The sequence below is a fragment of the Eptatretus burgeri genome, chromosome 7 (genome assembly GCF_056783735.1).
Source record: "Eptatretus burgeri isolate ZD-2024b chromosome 7, Ebu_testis_v1, whole genome shotgun sequence".
Classification (NCBI taxonomy): Eukaryota; Metazoa; Chordata; class Myxini; order Myxiniformes; family Myxinidae; genus Eptatretus; species Eptatretus burgeri.
In genome coordinates, this window is record NC_140967.1 from 45,612,176 (window position 1) to 45,637,175 (window position 25,000).

General features: G+C 46.9%; 1 protein-coding gene across 1 annotated transcript in view; it reads left to right on the plus strand.

Annotated features, from left to right (window-relative positions):
• The window catches only part of LOC147023159 (protein MTSS 2-like), a 71,001-nt gene that overhangs the window by 40,750 nt on the left and 5,251 nt on the right, over positions 1-25,000 (plus strand). The window contains exons 10-12 of the mRNA XM_085888300.1: positions 1,197-1,297; positions 1,441-1,633; positions 23,674-23,770. Coding sequence (XP_085744426.1) covers positions 1,197-1,297; positions 1,441-1,633; positions 23,674-23,770 — 391 coding nt within the window. The remainder of the gene's footprint in view (positions 1-1,196; positions 1,298-1,440; positions 1,634-23,673; positions 23,771-25,000) is intronic.

A 25,000-nucleotide genomic window follows, 5' to 3' on the forward strand; every position in this document is an offset into this window, starting at 1 on the left:
TAAAGGGAGCTAGGTAATGAGTATAAGGTTCTTTATGGAGGAGAGGATGACAGGAAGAATGTTATAGGTGTGGTTTTGGATAGGGAGTTGCTACAGTAGGTGATGAAGGTTGTCAAGTTTGGTGAATCACTGATGTCTCCAAAGCTGATTGTTAAGGGGAGTTTATTGAATTTCAATTCAGGATGAGCACATCAAGTGGGATAACAAGAGCTGTACTGGAAAAGGAGGAGATGTGGAATAGTATAGAGGAATTGATATGACGTTTTTCCATTGGAGAGGTGGGGGGGGGGAGGAACAGTTCAACAAAGAGGAGGAAGGTGAGAGAGGGGGAGGGGGTTGTGACTCATGTATGATTTTTTTAATGTTTTTAAATTAAAATGGTCGATTTTTAACCCTGCAATTGACTGCAACAACAAAAAGGCACCCGGATCAATAAATTGGAGAAAATTAACTTGAACATCTTGTGTGCACGATGACATGGGGCCTTGCGCCAAGGCGATATCTTGATCGAAATTGCCACGTATTATACCGACGTGGCATGCCTCGCTTCACAGATGGCCATGGAATGATTTCATGGCCAGTCATTGCTAGTGGTACCCCCATATTACCTCTTACATGTGTGCGTGTGGACACGTTGCTTTGTGTCTAAGTGTTCATTGAGTGCGTGCACTCTTGACTGCTGATTTGACAGTTGACAAAGGTTTGAAATTTTAAAATATTTAAGTGAAATGGACCATTGGAGAAGATATATATTTTTTAATCACCCATAAATCCACAAAAGTGATGGTACAGTATAAAATCTTGTTTTGACTCGTAATAAAAAGTGTGAATCGACTTTTGTTTTTTGTTTTTTTGACTTGAAAAGTCTGATTACTTTTTCTTTTCTTTTTTTGTGAAAAAAAAAAATGTTGAAAAGTCCTAATTTTGAGGGGGCAGGGAGGTGAAAAGTGCTACTCTGAAGTACTGCGAAAGCGTTGATAATTTTGGTTGGCCTCTAATGAATGGAGCTTCGCATTGAGCTTACATTTGAGGAGCAGAAAAAAATGAGTTTATGGAAGAAAGTTTTTAAGGGTGGGGAGTTGGTTGGGAGGGCGGTGGGAAGGTGGGGAAATTGGTGTTTTAGCGTGATCGTGATGATAATAGTACTGTGATTCATTTGTGTGGCGTAATTGAGAGTTGCACTGTTCCCTACACAGCTGATGATGGACCTCAAGGGCACAGATGTGAATTGGAATTTCCAACCTTCACCCCCTGCCTCCCCGAGTACATCGAGCTCCCGCAAGTCCAGCGCTTGCAGGTATTTAACGAGCATGTACACATGCCTTGTTAGATGATTAATCACTTAAATTAAGAAAGGTACAGTTGGAATAATAGGAAGGGATTATGACATAACATCGTCTTAACGTCCCCCCCCCCATTGGCCTTTTGTTCCTCTAACAGTAGCCTGAATAGCGTGCATAGCAGCGATTCACGCTCGAGTGGTTCCCAGGCACCTTCACCTGGTTCTCAGGGCCATCTCACACTTGCCAATCCAGCTCCAGGCCCCCTTCGTCTCTCAAGCATTTCATCCGACTCCGGATTCACGTCACAGGATGCTGCATACTCCAAACCACCATCACCAATGCCCAGCCAGGTGCTGAATGCCTAAACACTAAATTTAATTCAGTTGTTTGGCCTGGTTGAATAATACAATAATGTCTGCTTCTTTGTAAACAATTATTTCTACCTCTGCGACCAAAGGTAAAACACGTTGTTTTCACCCCTTTCTGGCTGTTTGTCAATTTCCGGAATCCTTCGGATTTCGGCAATTGTGTTGGTCGGTTGTGTGTGTCATTCTGTGTGTCTGTCTGTCTGTTTGTGTGTTTGTTTACCCTGTAGCAGCCACACCGTTTCAGCGATCATGACCAAACTAGGTACAGACGTCGACCAGGGTCCAACTTAGACACTTGTCGTTTTTGGTGAATCTCGGTCAAAGGTCAAGGTCAAGGTCACCGAAAAACCGAAATTTTTATTTTCGCAATAACGTCCGCTAAAATGGTCGTATCGACTTCAAACCAAATCCAAAATGTGCATCTTCCAATACTGCATCCAACCATATGTCTCGCTGGGGAGTCACACCAACACCAGCAATGCCAACCCTCCCGATTTCATCGGGAGGCTTCCGAAAATTCACCCAAACTCCCGCCCTTACGATCACTATCCTTATCCTCCCGAAATTTTGATATTTTTGCACTGTTCACTAATCAGAATGTACTAGTATGAGAATTGAATGAAAAGCATCGTCTGCTACGTATAGCATGTGGTAACTCCATAACGTTCGCTGCTACCAAATTGTACGTAAAAAATTGCAAATTCAAATGAGGAGCAGCGAAACATTGGGTCTGGATCTCGCTTATGCGATCATGCACAGTGTATATGCATGCGGTATGTGTGCAATACAGTGCATGCGGTATGTGTGCAATACAGTGCATGCGGTATGTATGCACAGTGTATATGCATGTGATACGCTCACCGCATGCAGCTGGGCCCCGTACCAGCCCGGCGGTCGCGACCACCGTGCGGTGTTTAACAGCCGCTAGAGTTCTACGAGTCGCGCTGCAGCTGTGGAACATCGACTTCGAAGTTACCGATGCTTCAAGCCCTCGATGTTGATTACGAAATGGCAGAAAAGAAGCTTACGAAGACCAAGAAATGGTCTCAGAAGTACAAGACCGAATACAGTCTCCAATACCCGTGTATTCGAAAGTCTGAAAGAGGAATTCATCATGCGTATTGTACAGTATGCAGCGTTGATATTTCAGTTGAGCACGGAGGTCGCGATGATATTCGGAAGCACGTTGGAAGCAAACGGCACACAGACATTGCAAAGGAGAGATCTTCGAGCACGAGTACCGGTACACTTCTGAATTATTTCACCAAACAAGGGACAAGCGAGGAAGAGGATGTTACCCGAGCGGAACTTCTCTTTAGTGGATTTATTGTGGAACATAACTTGCCCATATCAGTCTCAGATCATGCTGGACCTCTATTTCAAAAGATGTTTCCAGATTCAAAAGTTGCTTCAAAGTATGGATGTGCAAGAACAAAAACTTGCAAGATGTGCAAGATGTGCAAGAACAAAAAAAAAAAAAACAAGAACAAAAAGCAAGAAAAAAAAAAGAAAAAAAAAAAAAAAAGAACAAGAACAAAGAAGAAAAAAAGAACACTGGTCAACAACTTTTTACTTTCTGAATGTTGTCTAGATTTCTACAAGTGAATTAGGGTATTCTGGCACTGCTGAATCAGGAAATGGCATCCGTTTCTCTCCATCAGGTCAGGTTTTTGTGCTAAGTTGATTTGAAAAAAATCAGATCTTGTGACAAAATCAATTACATTTTTGTGGCATTATCAGATGATTTTTGTCAACACATATCATCCTAAACATGTTTTTAAGAAAAAAAATGTTTTGCCAACAACATTTATTGATTACATGATAGAAACATCGATTACTGTCATCTGAATGGTGGGCATTGATAAAGGTAAGTACAAGTAAATTGCATGTTGCGTCACCACTGTTCAAACTTCAGGGCTTGAACTTCCGTTTCTTCGAACTCCTGGAATGTTCAGCGGCAGGGAGGTCTCTCTTCAGATTCCAACAGTAGTCAGCCATCATGACTGCGTCCCAGCGACCCTGATACCTGGTCTCCATCTCCTTCGTGTCCTGATGGAATCTCTCCCCCTGCTCGTCACTCATTGAACCCAGGTTCTCAGGAAACCGGTTCATATGTGAAAATAGGTAGTGCATCTTGATGCTCATGTTGCAACCCAGGTTTCTGAAAGCAGTCAGCATGTTGTTGACAAGTTCTGCGTAGTTTCTGGCCTTATTGTTGCCAAGAAAGTTCTTCACTACCAAAACAAATGTATTCCACGCTTCCAGTTCCACTTCGTTCATTGAGTTTTTGAACTCTGGATCTCTGATGAGCTGACGGATCTGAGAACCATCAAAGATGCCAGCTTTCAACTTCGCCATGGTCAATCCTGGAAAAGCCTGGCACAAGTAAGTGAAGCAGTCACCATCTTTGTCCAGAGCCTTGGTGAACTGCTTGATTAAGCCGAGCTTGATGTGCAGCGGTGGGAAGAGTATTCTGTCTCTGTCCACCAGAGGGTCGTTGATGACGTTCCTTTCTTTGCATGGCACCAATTCCTCCCGCACAGGCCAGTCCTTCTTCGTGTAATGCTGAGCATGGTCCCTACTATCCCACATGCACAGAAAACATGGGTACTTGGTGAAGCCAGACTGTTGTCCCAACAAAAAGTTCACCATCTTCAGGTCAACACAAATAAACCACTTATGCTGATCATAACCAATTTTCTCCAGCACGTACTTCACCGCTTCATACTTCTCCTTCAGTGTAGTCGAGTGAGCGATGGGTACAGAGGCAAACTGGTTGCCGTTGTGTAGCAGAACACATTTCAGTGATCGCTTGCTGCTGTCAATGAACAGTCTCCAATCTTTGGGTTCGTACTGTGGCACTCCAAGCTTGAGCAGAAGCGCATGTCATAAATTGGCGCATGTAGGTATTGTACATTCTTCAGAGTTCGTTATTTCAAGAAATACAACTTTTTTGTATCACATTATTACAAAATCTGCCCCATTAACTTTAGTTTTGATCCACGAACTTTATGCTTTGCCTCACCAATTTTTGGAAGATTTTGAGGTTTTATGACTTCAAACTGATCCCTTTTCGACATAATCACCTAGAACTATCGTACCTGAATACTTCTTGTCATTAAAATAATTATTTCCAATCAAAACAATTATTTGACATGACATTTTACCCCCACCAACTTCTTCTAAAATGCTCCACACATGCGTACATGTGAACAAAAATGTAAAAAACGACATGTGGCCATATCTCAAAAACTTGACCTGATTGAACAAAACTAATGTGAGTTTTGGATTCAGCGCATCAGATTCGTCCTAAATCAGCGTAAAAAATGCAGACAACAAATTTGTTGTTGACCAGTGTAATTGGTGAGTTGTCAAATGTTACTGCTTCATCTATTGCCGATATTGCTAGACTAGCTCCATTTAGCCTAGCTACAGATGGTAGCAATGACAGTGGTGAGGCCCAGCTATATCCTGTCCTGATTTCGTACTATGACAACAGTGCTGGGATTGTGAAGCAAGGTTTGCTAAGTTTGCCTGCGTGCAAACAAGATTCCACTGGAGAAAACATTTTCAAACTGCTTGATCATGAGTTCAGTGACAGGAAAATTCCGTGGGGAAATTGTGTTTCCTTTTGTGCTGATAATGCCTCTGTCATGGTGGGCAAGCACAAAGGAGTCGCTGCTTATATCCACAAACAAAATCCAGAGTGCTACATCATGGGATGCCCTTGCCATATGATGCACAATACGGCCAAGAAGGCGGCTCAGGCCTTACCCATTGAATTAGATGACTTTCTCATCGATATTTACTACTACTTGGACAAAAGTAGTAAACGCGTCAAAGGAGTGAAAGCACTGCAAGAACTCTGTGATGCCCCGACACACAAGATTCTGAAGCATGTCGCAACAAGGTGGCTGTCCCTTGGTCAGTGCCTAGACAGGCTGATTGAACAGTGGGAGCCACTTCGCCTCTTCTTCAAAGAAGAAGTACGAAGAAAAATGCAACCAACTATAGCCAAGACTCTAACAATGAGCAAGAAGGACGGCACTGTATCTACTGCCAGTACTGGCACTGCAGGATCAAGCACTAGTGGAGCAGCATTCACCACTACCACTGCAGTATCTGCTGCGAAGAAGACAGCAGGGACAGCACCAAAACCAATGCTGAGAGCAGGTAGCATCACCGGCCCTTCATCACGTTCATCTACAAAGCAGATCCCTTCAGAGTCGAGAAAGACTGTGATAGTCCCATCTACAGGCAAAGAAGGACCCAAGTTAAGTTCTGCTTTTGCCAAATCACTTGATAGAAGCTCAGCAAAACCTTCGAATCAGAGGTCTTCTTCCTTGGCTGCACCTACCTCAAGCTCTCTCCTCAAACGTAAAATTGGATCTGGTACTACGAGTCTGACCTCTTCTGCTGGCAGTAAACGCAAGTGTGATCGCCCTGCGGCTCAGTGTACTACGAGTTCTACAACTAAAAGCACATCTTCCTCAAACACTGTGCAGGAATCTAGAGAAAAACGTGTCAACAGGATGTTCTTTTCTCCACAAACAAAACTCTATTGTTTCTTCCTTCGATATGCTAACAAGCTTTTTGAGAAGGGGAATCTTCTGCTCCAAAGAGACGAACCCTGTATTCATCTCCTGATCTTGGTCTTCTGGTCTTCTGAATTGAATGGTCTTCTGAAAGATATCTTCGTACGGTTTTTGAAACCATCGGTGTCATCGGTTCCTCTGGTAAATGTACCCTTCTCTGACAGAAATCATCAGAAGAATGATGAGGACCTCATGATTGGGAACGATGCCAAACTGTATATAAGGGAACAAAGGAGTCTCAAGAAATCCACCTTCACTCTGAGTGAGTCAGACATCCAAGGTTTCTTCAGTGCAGTTCGCTCATATTATGTGAAAGCCTGCAATTACATCTTCAAAACCTGGCCGCTAGATGATGAATTAGCCAAGCATGCTCAGGTGCTGGATGTTAAGCTACACCAAGAAGTGGGGTTTGACTGTGTGGAGTTTTTCATCAAGAAATTCCCCTGTCTGTTCAGTGGCGGTGATAGTGACATAGACAGTCTTGAGAGTGAATTCGCTCACGACCAGGCAGACGCCTCCATAGCTACAATGGCTACTGAGACAGTGAGAGTGGATGAGCAGTGGCATCGGATTTCACAGCTCACAGATCCCTGCACTGGTGCCAAGAAGTATCCTAATTTGAGCAAAGTGATGAAGGGAATCTTGGTCATTCCTCATTCGAACGCATCATGTGAGCGGGCACTCAGTCTTGTACGGAAGAATCATACTGAATTTCGTCCCAATTTGAGTGTCAAAACCCTGGAAGCTCTCTTAATTGAAAAACTAGCTCATAGCACCCCTTGCTACCAGAGAGAATACAGCAAAGACATAATCAGAAGGGCTAAAAGAGCCACACAGCTGTCACTCAGCAAAGCTGCCATGGAAAAAGCAAGCAGCAGTAGTACCAGCCAGTAAGGTAAGAAAAATATTGCTTCTTTTGTGCTTTTTGTTAATCTTTGATTGTCCCCTAACTTACTAATATTAACATACATGTAACATTAAAAAGTGCACAATTTTCCCCTTTTTTTGTTCAAAAAGTGGGAATTCTTAACATGTTAAATGCTCCAAAATAGGGCTCAGAGGGCACTAGAGAGCGTCTAGAACCCCAGAGCTTCCAGGGCCCTAAGGCGGGCCCTGGACTCCGCCGCAAGGGTCGAGCGCTCCGCGTTCGAGATGTGCGCTTCGCGCACATTATTTGATGTCGGTTGCAAATCCTCCCTAATTCTGATTTCCAAAAGTTGGCATCTCTGCAACACCCTTCTTAGCGGTCGGGGTCGAATGTCAGGGGGGTCGGGTCAAAACTTTCAAATTGCGATAAAAATGCCATTTCAAGTCCGATTGACTTCCAAATTATGATCATGACCAAACTAAGTGCTATAACTCATTAAACAATAGCACTATCGGCTTTTTAGAACCAAATTGATTTCCAGGTTTTTGTTTTTTGAAAGATCATGGAGATATGACAGTTATTCCAGCAATTCCTTGCTCAACGAGCAATTTCGTTTGCTTGTTTGTATGCAGGATATCTCAAAAAGTGGTTGACGGATTTGGACGAAACTTGGTGGACAGGTTGGGTGTGTGACAAGGACGAATTGCTTCGATTTTGGTGAAGATCCAAATCCGGATCTGGATACGATAATTATTTAATTTTTAAAGTGATTCTTCACCATTGAAAGATAGGGCCAAAAACGATATAGTACTGTATAGCATATTTCAAAAATGTATTGGGCCCAATATGTTCTTGTGGATCAGGCATTACGTGGCAAAGGTATGCGCTCCACCGAGTGCCCTTCTCGTTTAACATGTATTTCTCTCCCTTAACGCAAGCTGGAGGAATTTATTTCACTGAATGTCTGAGTTACTTCTGAGTTTTGTGTAAATGACTGGTAATGTGATACGAATCGCAGTTGTGAAACTTAACTTGAGCTATGTGAAACACAAGTACACTACTGTATTATAAAATCAAACTTAATGCTGCAAAGTGATTTTAGACCTTTTATGCTTCCTCTGTATGGAAATCATAAGATGTTATTGTCATTGGCATGTGTGGTGCAGCATCAATGTAGGTGATGACTTATCCAGTTGCTGTCAGTACAGTTTCATAAATATCTTCATGGTTAAGTGACTTGACGACTGATGTTGAACTGAACCTGTGCAGCTTTCCCTTTTTCCAGCCAGTCCGGTGTGTGTGTGTGTGTGTGTGTGTGTGTGTGTGTGTGTGTGTGTGTGTGTGTGTGTGTGTGTGTGTGTGTGTGTGTGTGTGTGTGTGTGTGTGTGTGTGTGTGTGTGTGTGTGTGTGTGTGTGTGTGTGTGTTTTTTTACACATATGGCTTAGAGGTAAACACACTCACCTCTAAGCTGTCTATCCTGGGATTCAATTCCGACCAAGCTATAAGCTGTCATCCTGGTGTTTCACAGGCAGGGTGATTCATCAATGTGTACCATCTCTCGGATGGACGTGAAAAGGGAACCTCTGATAAGTCCTGTCTGCCAACATTAGTTTGGTGTTCATGATCTCACGGTGTCCATGGCATATCGGAACACCTTCTTCTTTCTCCATGGCAGAGACTGTTTTCGATGCGGAGAGGGTTGTAGCGTGGGTGTGGAGAAGGTGATTGGTGGCATGGTTGGCGTGGGGTGGTGTGGTTGGGTGCTTGTAAAAAGGTGGTTGGTGGTGTGGTTGGTCCAAAATAACGATAGCAAAGAATAACGGCTAACTCAAAGATCACAGCCCTGATAACACGAATAAATTCCCTTTAGACCACGGTGGGGAAATCTATCTGAACACACACTTAGCGATATAACTGAACTAAGGACCTTTATGGTGTTCTGCGAATTTCCACGGCCGTAACACTACCCCCTCCCCTTTTTACAGACTCGTCCCGAGTCGTCAAATTTTTGTGTGCCATCATGTGTAAGTTTCCCCAAGTACGTTTTATCTTCGGATCCCTGAGTGCGACATTTAGTGCATTCGTGTCCCAAAAATAAAAAACCTACGGGCTGAGTAACTAACTAAACAAACCCACTCATGCAGATGACTTAAATAAATTGCCGGCACTATGACACACATGCAGGGGGCGCAACTCATTGACAATGTTACCCTTAACTAAAACCTTAACCTTATACATTTACACTAAGCCATGGCCCAGGACTGATGGACTCTGCGGGAAAAGAAAAACAGGGAGCCAGGCTACTCACACACAGTCTCTGGCTCGTGAAACAATTGCAGGTTTGAACAGGGATTGTGGCCGGCTGCCCAATGCAGTCTTAGGGCTCCCCCTTGAAATGAGCGCAGTGAACACAAAACGGTGCATGGGCTGCACAAATGCAGTCTCCGTGTGCAGCTGCCTGCAAGACAGTCCCTGCAGAACACTGAATGGGCACTGACGCAAGCAAACACAAGCAATGAACGGTTGGATGGATGGATGAAACACACGGTGCACGGGCTGCCAATGAAGTCCCGTGATGTGGCTGCCTACAGGGCAGCCCCTGCAGCACGCGCGATGATCCTGGCGCACATGGTAATGGACAGAAATGGGGCAAATGAACAAAAGAGCTATCAGGCATGGGGCCAAGGCAAGGGCAAGCAGGCAAGGCATGGCAAGGCGAGACAAGGCCGTTGTAGCAAAACAGGCCGGTGGTGAAGCTGACCGGCACAGGCCTTGTAGTAAAACAGCCCGCAGATGATCCGACTGGCACAGGCCTTGCAGTAAAACAGCCGGCAGATGAATGACCGGCACAGGCCTTGCAGCAAAACAGCCGGCAGGTGAACTGACCGGCACAGGCCTTAAAGCAAAACAGCCGGCAGATGAACTGACCGGCACAGGCCTTGTAGCAAAACAGCCGGCAGATGAAGCTGGCCGGCCTCTTGTCTTGTACTGGAGGTTCGCGGAGGGAGTGCGGTGGTGCTGGCCACTCGGAAGGCGGGCTCGGACCTACCCTGCTATCTCCCTCCCAACCTATCGCCTCTGCCTGTCTCTGTCCATACCCACTCACTTAGTTTGCAAAAAATCCAAATTTAGCCCCAACTTATTTTTTTGTTTTTTATTTTATTTGGTTTTTATTTCCCCTATAATTTGTCTCCCGAACCCCCTTTATTGTCTCTGTCTGAATAACCGATCGTGTCTCCTCGCCTACTCCCAACCCCTACGTTCCCTTCCCGGAGGGGAATAAGGGAGAGCTAGTGTCCAGTGTCGAGGCCCAACGAAGCCTCAGAATGGCCTCCTCATATTTCAGCGATCTACTTTACCCAAAGTGGGTCTAGCGGCCCACAACGAGAGCGAAGGGATGGATTGTGCGGAGAGGTACACTTCCTTTCTACCCTAACCATTTAACTGTTAACTACCCCGGGGCTTTCCAAAAGTGCTTCTCGCTTAAACTATCGGTTCTAACAACCAAGATTCCCATGGCTTGTGTTGGTGTCCTCTCAATTTCAGGCCTCACCCTCGAATTTTCCCTCGTGCCCTCGCACGGTTTCGTGACTGGGACGCGTGGCTCCCTTGGCAGGAACTACCCTCTGCCGATTCTCCAACGATGGCACCCCCGGGCCCTGCAACTGCCTCCGAGCCTACCAGCTCCCTAAACACTGGGGAGTGCCCTCCATGGCTACTACCCTGAAACGCTCACGTGGCAGGCTGGCGCCCCGGCCCCTTCCCTGGGTGCCCGTGCCCAATGCACTGCCCACGCGGCCAATGGCGCCCCGGGCCCCGCATCATGCGGGCCCACCCGTGCCCACTACACTATCCCAGCCCCCCATGGACCCTTGGCCTACCGCGGCCGAGTCGCCCGGTGCCCGGGGTACCCACTAAGGCCAAAAAAAAAAAAAATTTGCATTGGCGTAACCCACCCGACCCTAAAAATTCCGCCGACCCTACGTTTTTTTTATTTTTTTTTTTGCTATCGATTTCAAGTATCTTGTTGATTGCGATCGCGATCGCAAAAACCCGGAAGTGTTTCGGACAGAACCCGCCGACAAAAAGGGTGGTACTCGAGCCAGGGGAGATTTTGGGAGGGATTTATTAGGATTTATTACATTTTTGGATTTATTATCCAAAAATTTTGGGATTTATTAGGAAAAAAAAAAAAAAAAAGATCCCGACCGACCTACCCTATTTTTCAGTGACCCGTTACGCCAATGCAACATTTTTTTTTTTTTGGCCTAAGCGATGCGATACCGTTCACAGCCACGCTCCCAGCCCGTCAACAGGGCTCCTGCACCCCTCCAAACGGGTTTCGAGCCTACGTTCCCACCAACAGCAAAACGACCTCCATTTTTTTCAATTTGTAACCTAACCTATCGTCTCCTAGCCTACTCCCAACCCCTACGTTCCCTTCCTGGAGGGGAATAAGGGAGAGCTAGCGTCCTGTGTCGAGGCCCAATAAAGCCTCAGAATGGCCTCCTCAGATTTCAGCGATCTTCTAACTCAAAGTGGGTCCAGCGGCCCACGAGAGCGAAGGGATGGATAGTGCGGAGGGGTACACTTCCTAATCTACCCTAACCATTAACTTTTAAACTACCCCGGAGCTTTCAACAAGCGCCTCTCGCTTAAACTATTGGTTCTAACAACCAAGATTCCCGTCGCCTGTGTTGGTGTCCTCACAATTTCGGGCCTTGCCCTCAAATTTTCTTCCCGTGCCCTCACACGGTTTCATGGCTGGGACGCGTGGCTCCCTTGGCAGGAACTACCCTCTGCCGATTCCCAAACAATGGCACCCCGGGCACTACACTGCCTCCGAGCCTACCAGCTCCCTAAACACTGGGGAGTGCCCTCCCTGGCAACTCCCCTGAAACGCTCACGTGGCAGGCTGGCGCCCCGGGCCCCTTTCCGAGGGTCGCCCATGCCCACGCGGCCTATGGCGCCCCGAGCCCCGCATCAGCGGGTCACCCGTGCCCACTACACTATCCCGGCCCCCCATGGGCCCTTGGCCTACTGCGGCCAACTAGCCCGGTGCCCGGGTACCCACTCAGCGATACTCACCGTTCGTAGCCACGCTCCCACCCCGTCAACAGGGCTCCTGCACTATGGGACACCTAAAAGTATGATTATAAAATGACAATTATAATGACAAGCATAATCGGCAAATTATACTACAACACAAAAAGCAAAGAGGAACAAAATGACATCAACCATGTAAAATCCTCCAAGTTCCACATCACTTGATCTAACCCTGGGGTGATGATTGGGCTGAGAATCAAACCCAGATGAGATGGCCCAAAAGAAAGCGTGCTTCATCCGCACAACCTGTTTCAAAAATGCCGTTGTTTCAATCTGGCACATAATTCACTCTTCCATCCCCAACACATCATATACTGTGTTGGTGCGAGCGAGTTGAATTCCAAATTCAGTGGACTGGGTGCTTGAGTACTGAGTTGCACGACGAAGTTAATGGTGTTTGCAGACCATAATAACAATGGCCGTTTTAAAGATATAAAGAGGGAAGTCTGGGAGCACAGTATAACTATGCAGCAGAAGTGCCCCCAGGCGGCCCATGCTTACACTCCTTCCGGCGAGGTCGAGGTGACACCCCAGGCAAACCTCCCCCGGCACCATCAAATGCCCCCGGTCGACAAGCTGGCTCGTATCCCTCAGACAGGACCGAATCAGGTAAACACCCCGAGTCTGCAAGCCCCGCGGGCGCCAGCGCGGCTGACCTTGGCGAGATCAGATGTTTGCGCTCCATGGTGCCCGGCACGTCTGACCTTGGCGAAACCAGGGGTGGGGGTGACGCTGAACAGCAAACCTGCCCCGCCTCCCCGCCATCAACCCGAACCAGGCAATTAGCCGGCTCCATTACCAGCTGTCCCACACCAAAACCGCACACAAGTGCCGGGCGCAACACCGCCCCTGCCACCGACCCCTTAGGTCGCAGCAAATCCAGCCGAGACTTCAACGAACGTCCACACGGACGATCAGCGTAGACTGTATGCACAGCAATGTCATAAAGCAGCAAAAACCTCGTTCGCGCAGATGCAAACTCCCCTTTACGTACAGCGCGTTCCCACAGTATAATTCTAACACATGAGGGTGCAGCGAACTGCGGACTGTCATCGAAGACTGGGATCTGGAAGACCTCTTTATTCGCAACGATCGTCCGCAAGTTCTTCACATCAAAGAAAGCATTGATCCCAATCAAACACATTTTGCTCACACGCGGACCATCGGCATTTGCTTTTATAACGCCATGCTTTATCACTCGTGCTGCGAGAATCAAACATACAACAATTAACAAATCATGAACCACACTGCGAGCAAGCCTCTTGGTTGTCACGACGTTGAGGCGACTTGCATGCAGGTCCTCATCTGAACGTCAAAGACACCGTCGATGGTCGCGCACCGCGAACTTCTTGGACATGACCGGTTCGCTCCAATCCCCCGTTGAAATCACCTGAACGACATGGGCGTGCACTGTATCATGAGCCGACTCCACCGCGACCTGCTTGGCGGTGACCGGCCCATTCTAGACCTGGCCCAGTGCCAACACATCAACCCGGTTGGTTGATCCTGACGAAGGTGGACCCTCCGCGCAACGCAAGCGCGATAGCCCGTCACAGCTGGTATGCTCCCCGTTGCTCCGGAACCGTATATCGTAGTTGCAGGAAGCAATGAACGGACACCAACGTTGTATCGCCGTGGCCCCTGCCACCGAGACCTCGCCTTCGGGTCCCCAGGGAGGCCCGGGCCCAAACGGAGGTACGGGGCCCGAAGGAGACACAGGCGCACCTGGAGGTACGAACTCCGAAAGAGGAACCTCCTCCCAACGACTCTCCAATCGGCTTGGCACGGGACACCCAAGGTGAATGAGTGGCGCCATCCAGTCTAGCCTGAGGCTAGTCAGCCAGTCTCGGACCAAAAGCGCCGGCCCCTCCCCTCGTACCACAAACAGCAAGAGCAGGGCGCTTTGACCTTGGTAGGTCACTGAGACGTCTGCCATAGCAAGTGGCGTAATCGCTTCGCCGGTGTACGTGCACAGCGTGAGGGTCGACCTGACCAGGCGAAGACCGCGGAGTTCACGAGCGGTCTGTTCGCCTATGATCGACACCGCGGCCCCGGTATCAACGTGAAAAACGATCGGTACCCCGCTCACCTCGACCTCAACTGTCATTGGTCTTGTTACCATCGGACCAATTGAAAACAGGCTCAACATCGGCTGCATTTCCTGCTCTGGGCCGCCGGGATCGCTATGCCCAGGCTGCAGGCCACACTCCATGTTGCTGGGGTCGTCCTGCACCTCGCTATCCATGACCTTAACGGTGGCCAACGCCATTCGACACACATGCTTCAGATGTCCCACCTTGCGACAATGCAAACACACGGTGTTTTTATATGGGCACACCCGCTGCAGGTGCTATCCTCCATACCCCCAGCACCCCTGTGTGTTCACCTCGCCGCCCGCGCGGCCACGCTGCGACGTCCGGCCCCGGCCCGCACCGAAAGGCGTGCGTGTGGCCTGGGGCACCTGGGCCATCGCGTGGACCCCGGGGTCACCGACATGCCCCAGCTGGGATCACCCGTCATGCCCTGGCCGGCGATGGCTCGGACATCTCCGAGCGTCTGCTCGACAACTGAAGCAGTCTCGACCGCCGAGTGGAATGTAACGTCGACACCTCGCAGCTGCAGAATCGCCGACACCATTTTCGCATCTTGCAACCCAGAAATAAAGCGATCTCTAAGTCAAGCTGGACGCTCCCCCGCCGTGAATTTGCAGGCCACGGCCGAATACTTCACTCGCGCGACGAAATCGGCGACGCGCTCCTCCGCACCCTTCGTGAGGTGATCGAACTGGTATCGAGCCAGCTGCAATGACTTCTCCGGCGCCATGTGTGCTTTCATCTTCTCTACCACGTCCTGAAACGACAGCCCGTCGTCACTGGGCTTGTCCGGCGCCACTAAATCACTCAGCAGTCGATAATGTTCCGTTGATAGCGAGGTAAGCAAGATCGATTTTCGCTTGCTCTCGTCGTCCACATCATTCGCGTGGAAACAGCACCCCAACTGTTCTGAAAACAATTCGAAGTCGTCTCCGATGAAAACGGGCACTCGTCCGTGCGCCGAGCCCCGACCTTCAACCATCCTCGTCGCCAATGTAATGTCCGGGGAGCAGTGAGACACGGAGAGTCGTGAGGGTTGTCGTAACTCTGTTTATTGCGTTCCCGGATGTACACTACTACGAGCCTCGAGCGGGCGCGAACAGCTATATGCATTGCAGACACGTGACTATCATCACAACTCTTCCACGCCCCCTCAACGCTCTATGCCAATACACCACACCCTCCAAACGAGTTTCGAGCCTAGACTCCCACCAACAGCAAAACGACCTCCATTTGTCAATTTGACAAACCCCCCAACTCACATTACTCTGACCCCGGGGTCCCTTGGGCAGAGTCACTCCTCCCCCCAATCACTCATCGCACCATGCATTCCACAATCACTCCATGCACTCAGACCCACTGGCCTCACTCACTCAACATGTTTCCTTTCACAACTCACAACTCGCACATCGCTGATTTCTGCCATTCTGTTCACTAAATCCCCTCAACTACCTCGTGCTCCCTCGTCGTCCCTTAAAATACAGCACGTTCCTTTTAACCTACGTAGCTAAGCTACATCCCCTCTACACACTCACTGTCTGTCACTGTCCTCAAAATAATTCCCCCTCCTAAATCTAAACTGAATCCCTCTAACTAATCCATTCCACGGGCTCCATGAGGACTTACCACTGCCCCATGAAGCCAGTCTAACTAAGCTAACCCTTCCCCCTGACTAGTTGTATCCAGTGCCCAGGACAAGGGGGGTCTTCCACCCCTTGGCTGGGAATCCTGTTCACCCGAAGCGAGGCTTGCTTTTTTTTCCCCTATTCGCGCGGCACCAGCGTGGCAACTCGCAACCTGCGCTCTTTTACGTGACGCCATGGCAGCTGTTTGCGCACCTTGTACCTCGTCCCAACTGGACGGCATCATCCGGCAGGGATTCACCCTCCTGCCGGATTCCAACCACACGTGCAGCCATGACGTCACCCTGCGCATCAAAAAATCAAGCCTCACGTTTCGAGGGGTTCCCCACACGAAGACATGTGCTCTGCCCGTCGGAGCTTCACACACACGCTCGCGTGGAGAACCCATCCGTTCCGAATCCGTTGTCCAGCCTAGCTTTTGTCCGTCGCGGTATCGGCAACATTCACCGCGGGCGTTTCCAGACCGGATTTCACTCCCACAGCCGTGTACGCGGCGGTCTCGTGCAAAGCACGGCCCGAACCTCGCGCTCGCCGCCGTGCAAACCCGGCGCGGTCCCCAATGCAACTGCGGCCGCTACCCGGCCTTTGTCTCTCTGTCGCCGTCTTCGTCACCATTCGACCCATGCACACCTGCGTGTCACGACGCTCACACTCCATTCCATGACACTCACACTCGGAGACGCGGCTGCGTGCTCCCGCATGCCGACTGTCATCTCCCTTGCATACCGCTCTCTCACACACACGGTCTCTCTTGCACTCGGCCGTTCACTCGCGCACAACATTTCACTTGCACAGGGGTCTCACTCACACCATCTCCACACACTCGCAAACACGCACACCTGCACAACCACACTGGGGATTCGCGCCACCTCTAGGGCTCCCGGGGCCTCCATATCCCCCAACCTTCGTGTGCACCCGTTCGCAGCACTCGCCCTCTCAACTCCGCGAAGCACGACCGGACCCACCAGCTTCAAGGGAGAATAGCATCTCCATCCGTTCCCGAAGGAGGCTATCCAGCTGCTTGCACCGGGTCCCCACACGTTCTGCCATCTCGCCCCCATTGTCCTCCACTACCTCCGTGTGTGTGTGTTCTGTTCCTTTAACCCCATCTTTATCGTGCAGTCTCTCCTCTACCGTTCCCATCTCCTGCGTCTCTGTTACTTCCGTCGTCTCTTTAATTATTTCTGCCGTCGTCTTTATTTCTGTCACCTCTTGTCTTGTCTTACCCGTCTCCCGTGTCTCTGGCAATCCTTCTATTTCCTTTGTTGTCCCTGTTACTTTCCTCTTTTCCATACTTGTTTGCATCTCCTTTATTAGGGTAGGTCCTTAACTGTTCCTTCATCCGACGAGTGGTGTCAATGAAGTCCTGCACCACCGACATTGCTCCTCGTGGTGATATCACACGCCCCACCTTATTGTGCTGTTCCATTTCCTGGCTCCTTTTGAGCCGTTCCCCACTAGGTGTGGTGTATGGGCGGAGCATGTATTGTATGGGCGGAGCCCCAAGTCACGGATGGTGGTGGTCACATGGTTATGGCTTCATATGTCCCGACTTGCCCCAAACTGTGGTGTCGTGGCCGAGGTGCGAACAGGCAGACACGAGCCGGAGGGTAACACAACTCCGCTTTATTGCCTTGGGTGAGAGGGTGGGCGTAGGATGCCCGTAACTCCGCTTTAGTACGCACTCGATGCACCCTACAGGCACACTACATACAAGCCACTGCTAATGATACCACATGCTGCTAACTGGTGCTACAAGTCCCTAGCGGGTGAGTCGGGACATGTGAAGCCATAACCACGTGACCACCACCATCTGTGACTCGGGGCTCTACCCATACAATACATGCTCCGCCCATACACCACAGAATCCAACGCAATGATCCAGGCAGGAGAGAGGAGGAATCCAACGCGATGATCCAGGCAGGAGAGAGGAGGAATCCAACGCGATGATCCAGGCAGGAGAGAGGAGGAATCCAACGCGATGATCCAGGCAGGAGAGAGGAGGAATCCAACGCGATGATCCAGGCAGGAGAGAGGAGGAATCCAACGCGATGATCCAGGCAGGAGAGAGGGAGAGCTCAAACACGATGTCCACCAAGAGAGCGAGCCCGCGCGCGGTCCACCCTATATAGCGTGGGGCTCCGCCCCTTTGCTCCACCCCCTTTTTGGCTCCACCTCTCCTCTAGCCCTTTCGAGAAGATCCTCGAAAAGGGGCGTTCCCTCTTCACGGCCGCCTCACACCCCGTATCCACCAATCGCCAGCGAGCTCTCGCAGCTTCTCTCGTCAGCCCCCGGCGCCGCAAAAAAGGGGGAAAACTCGCACGCCGTTTTTAGGCCTTTCACGGGGCCTTTGTTTGAAGTCTTCGGACGGTCCAAAATAACGATAGAACAGAAAAACGGCTATCTCAAAGGATCACAGCCCTGTGAACACGGAAATTCCCTCTAAGCAACGGTGGGGGGAACTATCTGCACATAAACTTAGTGTCATAACTGATCTAAGGACCCTTTATGGTGTATTGTGAATTTCCACAGCCGTAACAATATATATAAGATATATATGTCAATCAAAACATGTGGAGTGTGACAAGCACTTCCCCGATCCCCATTGGACATAGTCCTACACCAAAGCATCACCTCCAACCCAGAAGCCTTGGCTCGGTGACTCTGTCAAACGGACAAAGATTACATGGCCACCATCAGTTAAACATCAAACGGAGTTGCCTATCCAGATTTTGGGCTTATTTGCCCTCATCAGCACGGCATACCGATAAATATCTAACCAATGATGAAGACACGCCCAAAAATGGCGCTGAGCTGCTCTCTGGGCGGGAAACGTATGTGAGGTAATTCGTAACGCAATATTCAACGCCAGGGCTCACCAACCGGCGTGCGGCTTCCTAGTTGGTCGCGCTTGCTGACACCGCTGCTCTCTGCAGAATGGCGCCACTCCCTTCGGTGATACACACGAGGCTTCGTGGTCGGTCGCTCACGACCCAGCCAAGAGTCAATGGCCAGCGTCTTGCTCCACCATGCGAGCCAATTCGCCTCAGCACGAATACGAGAATCGTGCCGTCTTCTTCATGCTTCATGCTTGTTGGCACGATTCCGGGAAGGCAGGGCTTTTTCCCTGCTTGGACGTGCGGCGTGTTGTTATAGTGGTGGTTGTTATAAAAAACGTAATTCTTTCATTTCTGGCTTGTAAATACAAAAACGTAGGAGAAGGTCACGGGGGCAATTACATACTGGGGGAAATTGGCCTTCATCCGCATCTAATTAACACAGCACCCTCATGCTGTGGATGGTTTGCATGTGAACGATTTACGACTTTCCCACGACACATTTACAACTTTATTTTGACAGCTTCAAGTCCCCCACAATTACCATCTCATGAAACCCTCATTATCCCTCACTTGATCTTCCTCATTCCCTCCCTCCATCCTCCTTCCTTCCTTCATTCGAGGGAAGCTAACAGCATGTGATCAATTCCGAGCCATGGGCGTGTTTCAAGGCACACGCATTCACTGAGCACACACACCACCCTTCCTACTCGCTGTTTTCATTTTGTTTTCCATGTTCAGCATGACCAGAAGTATTTCTGGCTACGTATACAGAGGCATTCGTACATCACTTTTAACCAAAAAAGTTGAGAATTTGTCAAGTGGTTTGATACTTAAACCTTTTTAGGTCATCTCTTCGAGCATGACCTAATAATATTGGTGTTGAGAGGAGAGGTGACGATCCGTCCGTCCGTCCGTCGACAATGAAATTGAAGCAGGAGATCTGGTCATTATTGATCCTGATAGAGGTTGATGAGACCTAGACGATGGTATGACTTTCAAGGTCACCGAAGGTCAAGGTCACGAGGCCTTAGAAGTTGTGAAAATGACGATTTTAAAATTCTATCTCCTCCGCCATTTCTCAAGCGATCTTGAATTTCATTGTGGCATACAAATCTATGGGACAATATCTAAATTTTGTCAGGCCGGATTTTCGATATTCGCTTTTGTTTTCGCGTCACGTGACTTCAAAGTTTGCAAAAACTGCCCTACCTTCAGGAGGCTATATATTTTCTCACAGAGATGACCGTCACTCCCACACGGGGGTAATTTTTTAATCATAGTATATCTATAAACAGGTATTATTTTTGCAAGATCTTCTGAAACCTAATTTAACCTCTCAAATATGTGGTGCCTTATTGTACATATGTGGGCAATAGGTGGTCTGGTGGAAGGGATATGAACGAATTCCTTTATTTCCCATTGAAACAACAGTTCGCGATCCAAGAACACCTCCCTCGGCATTTGCGAGGGACATCCTGTGTTTTGATGCTATGTTAGTAGATATTTTTTTAAGTCTAGGTCAAAGGTTTTAAAAGCAAGCTGATGTATTATAACCAAATGATTTTCATTCTTCTATTGAAATAATTGTTTTTCAGAAGAAAAAAAATACGTTCAATATTGCATAAAATATCCCACAAACTACTGCATTTGAAAGATGGTGGCACCCAGTAAATGAAGGTCTGTCTTGTGTCTGTGCAAAACCTTTCACATGCTGTTAAATAAAACTTCAAAGACTTCTCTGAATATCTTAAAATAAATAGTTTTGTCGAAAAACAGAACTTGGGGACTAAATTGAACTAATTTTTCTGAAAAGGGGATTCTTAATTGTGAGATTGTTTTGTGTGTGGGTTGTTTATGCTTTTGCTTATCATGGTTAAATGTGCGTATTTAATTTATCACTCATTTTGGGCAATCAAATGGTTGTGTCATTTTAAAATTTAACATGACCATCATCTGACGATGATGTCAATGGCGACATATTTTTGCAGGGCTCCAGCACCTCAAAATTTGGCACGACACCACTGAAAACCTCCAACAAATTACGCACGCACATCTCTGTTTCATAGGTTAGGTTAGCAGAGTTATTCCAAAAGAAGCAAGGCAATGATGGGTTCGGATTTTAAGATTTATGAACAAGAGTTTTTTTGTTTTCTTTTTTGTACATGTTTTACCAAGATGTAGATTAGAGCTATTTAATTTGGTCAGTATACAATTCATCTTGAATTTTTGCCCTAGTTGAGGCAGTTCATGGTTGAGAACAATAAGAGTAACACCTGACCAAATGAACATGCGATTATATGCTTCCCTGTTGAGATGTATAATTTGGCAGGATTTTCCACCCCCCCCCCCCACCTTCCCCCTGATGCCAAGGTCTGGATGCACCAGTTTACCGGCCTCTAAAAAGAGAGATTCACTTGAAGTGTGAAACGAGATTAAATTGTATAAGCTGTAGAAAAACGGGTATCAACGATCACTTCACACCACCGAAACATAAGAATAAAGATGATGAAAACCAAATCGATGCAACCAATTATACAGCAGCACTACAATGTCACAAATTAGATGATCAATACTGTGTTGATAAACTATTGCTTTGACTTGAAGTCGGACAAAGGACACTGTCTTTTTGTACAAGGTTCCAGTAAAAAAAAAAAAAAACAGAAAAAATGCATAGTCAGAGAGGAAAAGTGATAAAGCTTGTAGAAAAAGCCATATACAGTATTTACGAAGTGGGATGTGGAGGAACAGAGCAACACACGATATAAAAGGTGGTTGATTGGCCGAGACTCTAAATATCACAGCAAAAGTCAAGCATTGATCCAAAGGTTGGCTCAGTTATCTCATAAATTCAGGATCGCCCATTTATATGGGATAGGACACGAAACACATCTGTTTAACGAATAAGTCTACATAACATGCATCCATTGGTTCCAAAATTCAAAATGATCTTGTGTTGAATCATTCTATGCAGTATACACTCGGTATGACTCAAGATGGATAACATGATTACAAAAGTCGAGGGGTGTGATACAATCTGAAAGCACTGTATGTTGTTCCTCGATCATAAACTGATAACACACACACACAGACAGACAGACAGACAGACAGACAGACTAATGGACATGAACCCATTGCTTAATTAACCCTGCTTTTCACTTTGCATGCATGGGTTCATAAGCATGCAAAGCAATCACGCTGTATTAAAAACAAAGCAAAAGAAACCCCTACAACTAATCGTGCAGTGAGTGCATGTAACTGAACAACCTGCGCACATTTTCACACTTCAGCAGGTTGCCCATGCTTTACACATGTAAATGATTGGCTGTTGAGAGAAGTGAGTGTTGATGCTATTCTTCATAGCAACAATCAAATATTAAATGGACTGTGGAGGAAAGGGTGGGGAGGAGAGATTGAAAACTTTAATCAGCCTTGTAGGGTTGACTCAATGTTTTAGTGGTCCTTGAGTTTCTTTTGGGGGCATGGGGCCAGTTTTCATCTGCTGATTCCTTCCCCTGAAGACCTTATAGCCTAGCTTTGTCTGAAAAATAGCTGAAAGGTCACTTCACTCAGTCCAGCTGGAATTAAACGAGAACTAATTGACCAAATTCTGAAACTCTACCTGTAATAGTGTAGAAGCTCTCACCTGTTCGTCATGCTGTGACTGGGATTGCATATGGATGGTCTTCCATCGGGTCATTGCCTCCTATAAAATGTGCACTGCATATAAAATATTCCTTTATCATTATTTTTTTTTTTTGATTGAAGGTGCATTGGGGATGATTCAGGAAAGGTGATGGACTTCGGGGATGGCAAACCACACTCCCTGCAAATGTGGCATACTTGGTGTCACTATTGCAAGTCACATTGCAGCATTGTTTTTTTTTGTATATACCATTGGATGTTTGGAATTAACTTTCCTTAACCATTAAATTCTTTGTTTTATCGATTTATAAACAATAGCAACAACGACAGACCAGAAACGTACTCGTAAAATAGGCGCCATGCCAGTAGCTATAACAAACTTTCAGGTAATTAATGGGTACATTTTGTCTGCTCAACTGCAAAATGAAATCGCCTGAAAAATTAAATTACCTAAATGAGATCTTTAACATCCACGAGTGAATGCTTCCAGGTGTGAAACTTGCAAGCTACTATCTGTGTTTCAGCCTCTTAAAACTAGAAACCATAATGGCAGTCCACAAGCGAACGCGAGCAGAGGCGACACCCGGCCTAACATCCGTCAGTATGACACACTCATTGATGCAACGCCCTGCCTGTAAAACGCTAAAAAAAAACAAAAAAAAACAACTATAGTCGGGTTGGGAATCAAATAGTCAACGGCTCCAAAGTGTGTATGCTACCTCTGAGCTATCTCGTGAGCCCATCAACGTACGAAGTCTGCAAAAATAGCACAATTTTGACATATTGCTCTCGCCCCTGATTCCCAATCCTTTATTTTCCTTCCACAAACTTCCTTTTCATTCTTGAACGAGTGACATCAATGCTCTCTTTTGCCATTATGTTTGGTCCACTGGTTATTTTCATTTTATTTTGGTGTGATAGTTTATCTGTATTAAGTTTTGTTTGATTCATAAATGTTAAATTTATTAACTTGTAACATAATAATCATTCCCAAAAGTGCTCTTATTTTAATTTTAACAACAGATCAACATGTAACCAGTTGATGCAGTGGCGGAAGGAAAGGAATTTCATGAATGAGGGGGACATAGACGATTGATGGAATGAAATTATAAAATTAAATAAAGCAAAAAAGTTAACAAATGAGTGAATCGTAAAGATATCATGGTGGTTAAGTTTGAAAGATTGCATAGTCTGCTGTTGGACGATGTCAGTGGATGTTGATGTGCGTGTTCAGATCTTGTATGTGGATGGAAAGAGGATCAGCCATGACTTATCACAAGCGGCTGCCTACGGCATGCAACCTCGCTCGGGGGATACCATCTCGTTATATGGTAAGCATCGCTGGGCAGTTTCCACCTGGTAGTATAAGGGATCCAAATATCCTCAAGTTTGGGTGGGTCTCCTCTAATGTGGAAATTCTCTGAATAAAAAAAAAAAAAACTTTGAAAGACTACTGTAATTTAGAATGTATAGCGATGTAATTAATCTCGATGACCATCCTACAAAATGGTGCACAAGAAGAACTATATTATATAAGATTCACTTAATTCTTTGTGAATTTTCCAAATGGGTGAGAACTTTTTCTTTCTTTTGTACTTTTGAAGCTTTAAGATTTTGATATTTGCACAACAAAGTCAATAATGCCTGCTCTGATGTCCTGCGTGAGGCTACATCATTCCTGGAACCTAATGGACAACTTATTTCAGTATTAGATCAAAAAAGGTGCCAATAATGAGGTTAGCTTTAAGCTTACAATGGATAAAATGATCTTTTTAGCATTGACATTGTAAATGGGACAGTTGTCTTAATGTCACAACAACTTGTCTGGTGCAATCAATCCGTTTAGAAATAAACTGGGCTATCCCACATCCCTCTCGAAACAGATTTAGGTGCACAAGAGTAATCTTTCAAGGTCCTTCCCCTGAGCCTTCTCTCTCTTCAAGTGAGCCTTCTTTAGTGGTGTTGGTAGTTTTCAATAAAATGTGTGTGTCGCTGGTACTGGGATTCCAAATGAGAAATTGAACATTGAACCCTCTTTCTCAGAATCTATTATGCTTCATGGCCCAATTTACTTCTCAGCCATTCAATTGTGTGTACACTGGTAGCTTAGTGGTTAGGATGGTCAGTTGTTATCCCAATGATTGTAGGTTCAAATCTGGCTGAAAGCGGCACTTTTAAGGATTAGGATTCAAAGTTTCTTATATTTTTGCAGTATACTCTCCATGGTAATTAGATCTCCAGCAATCTTGCTTTTGTATTATTAATAAAATGCAGCTGGCTCACAAATGAACTTCATGGAGGAGGCATTCTGCTTGCTTTGCCGAGTCTGGTCTTGAGTCAAACACATCAAAAGTCAACCTTCACTGTTTTGAAAATAACTTTCACAGATATCTGAGGCTATTATGGATAGGCACTAAAATGCTCCCTACGTAAATGTCAAAGAACCCACACCAATGTCAGAAAAAAAATTTTAAGTAGAAAATAACATTCAGGATAAGACTTCTGGGAGACTAGCACCTCTCCCCTGCTGAATTTGTCCCCAACTTCCCCTCGTACCCAAT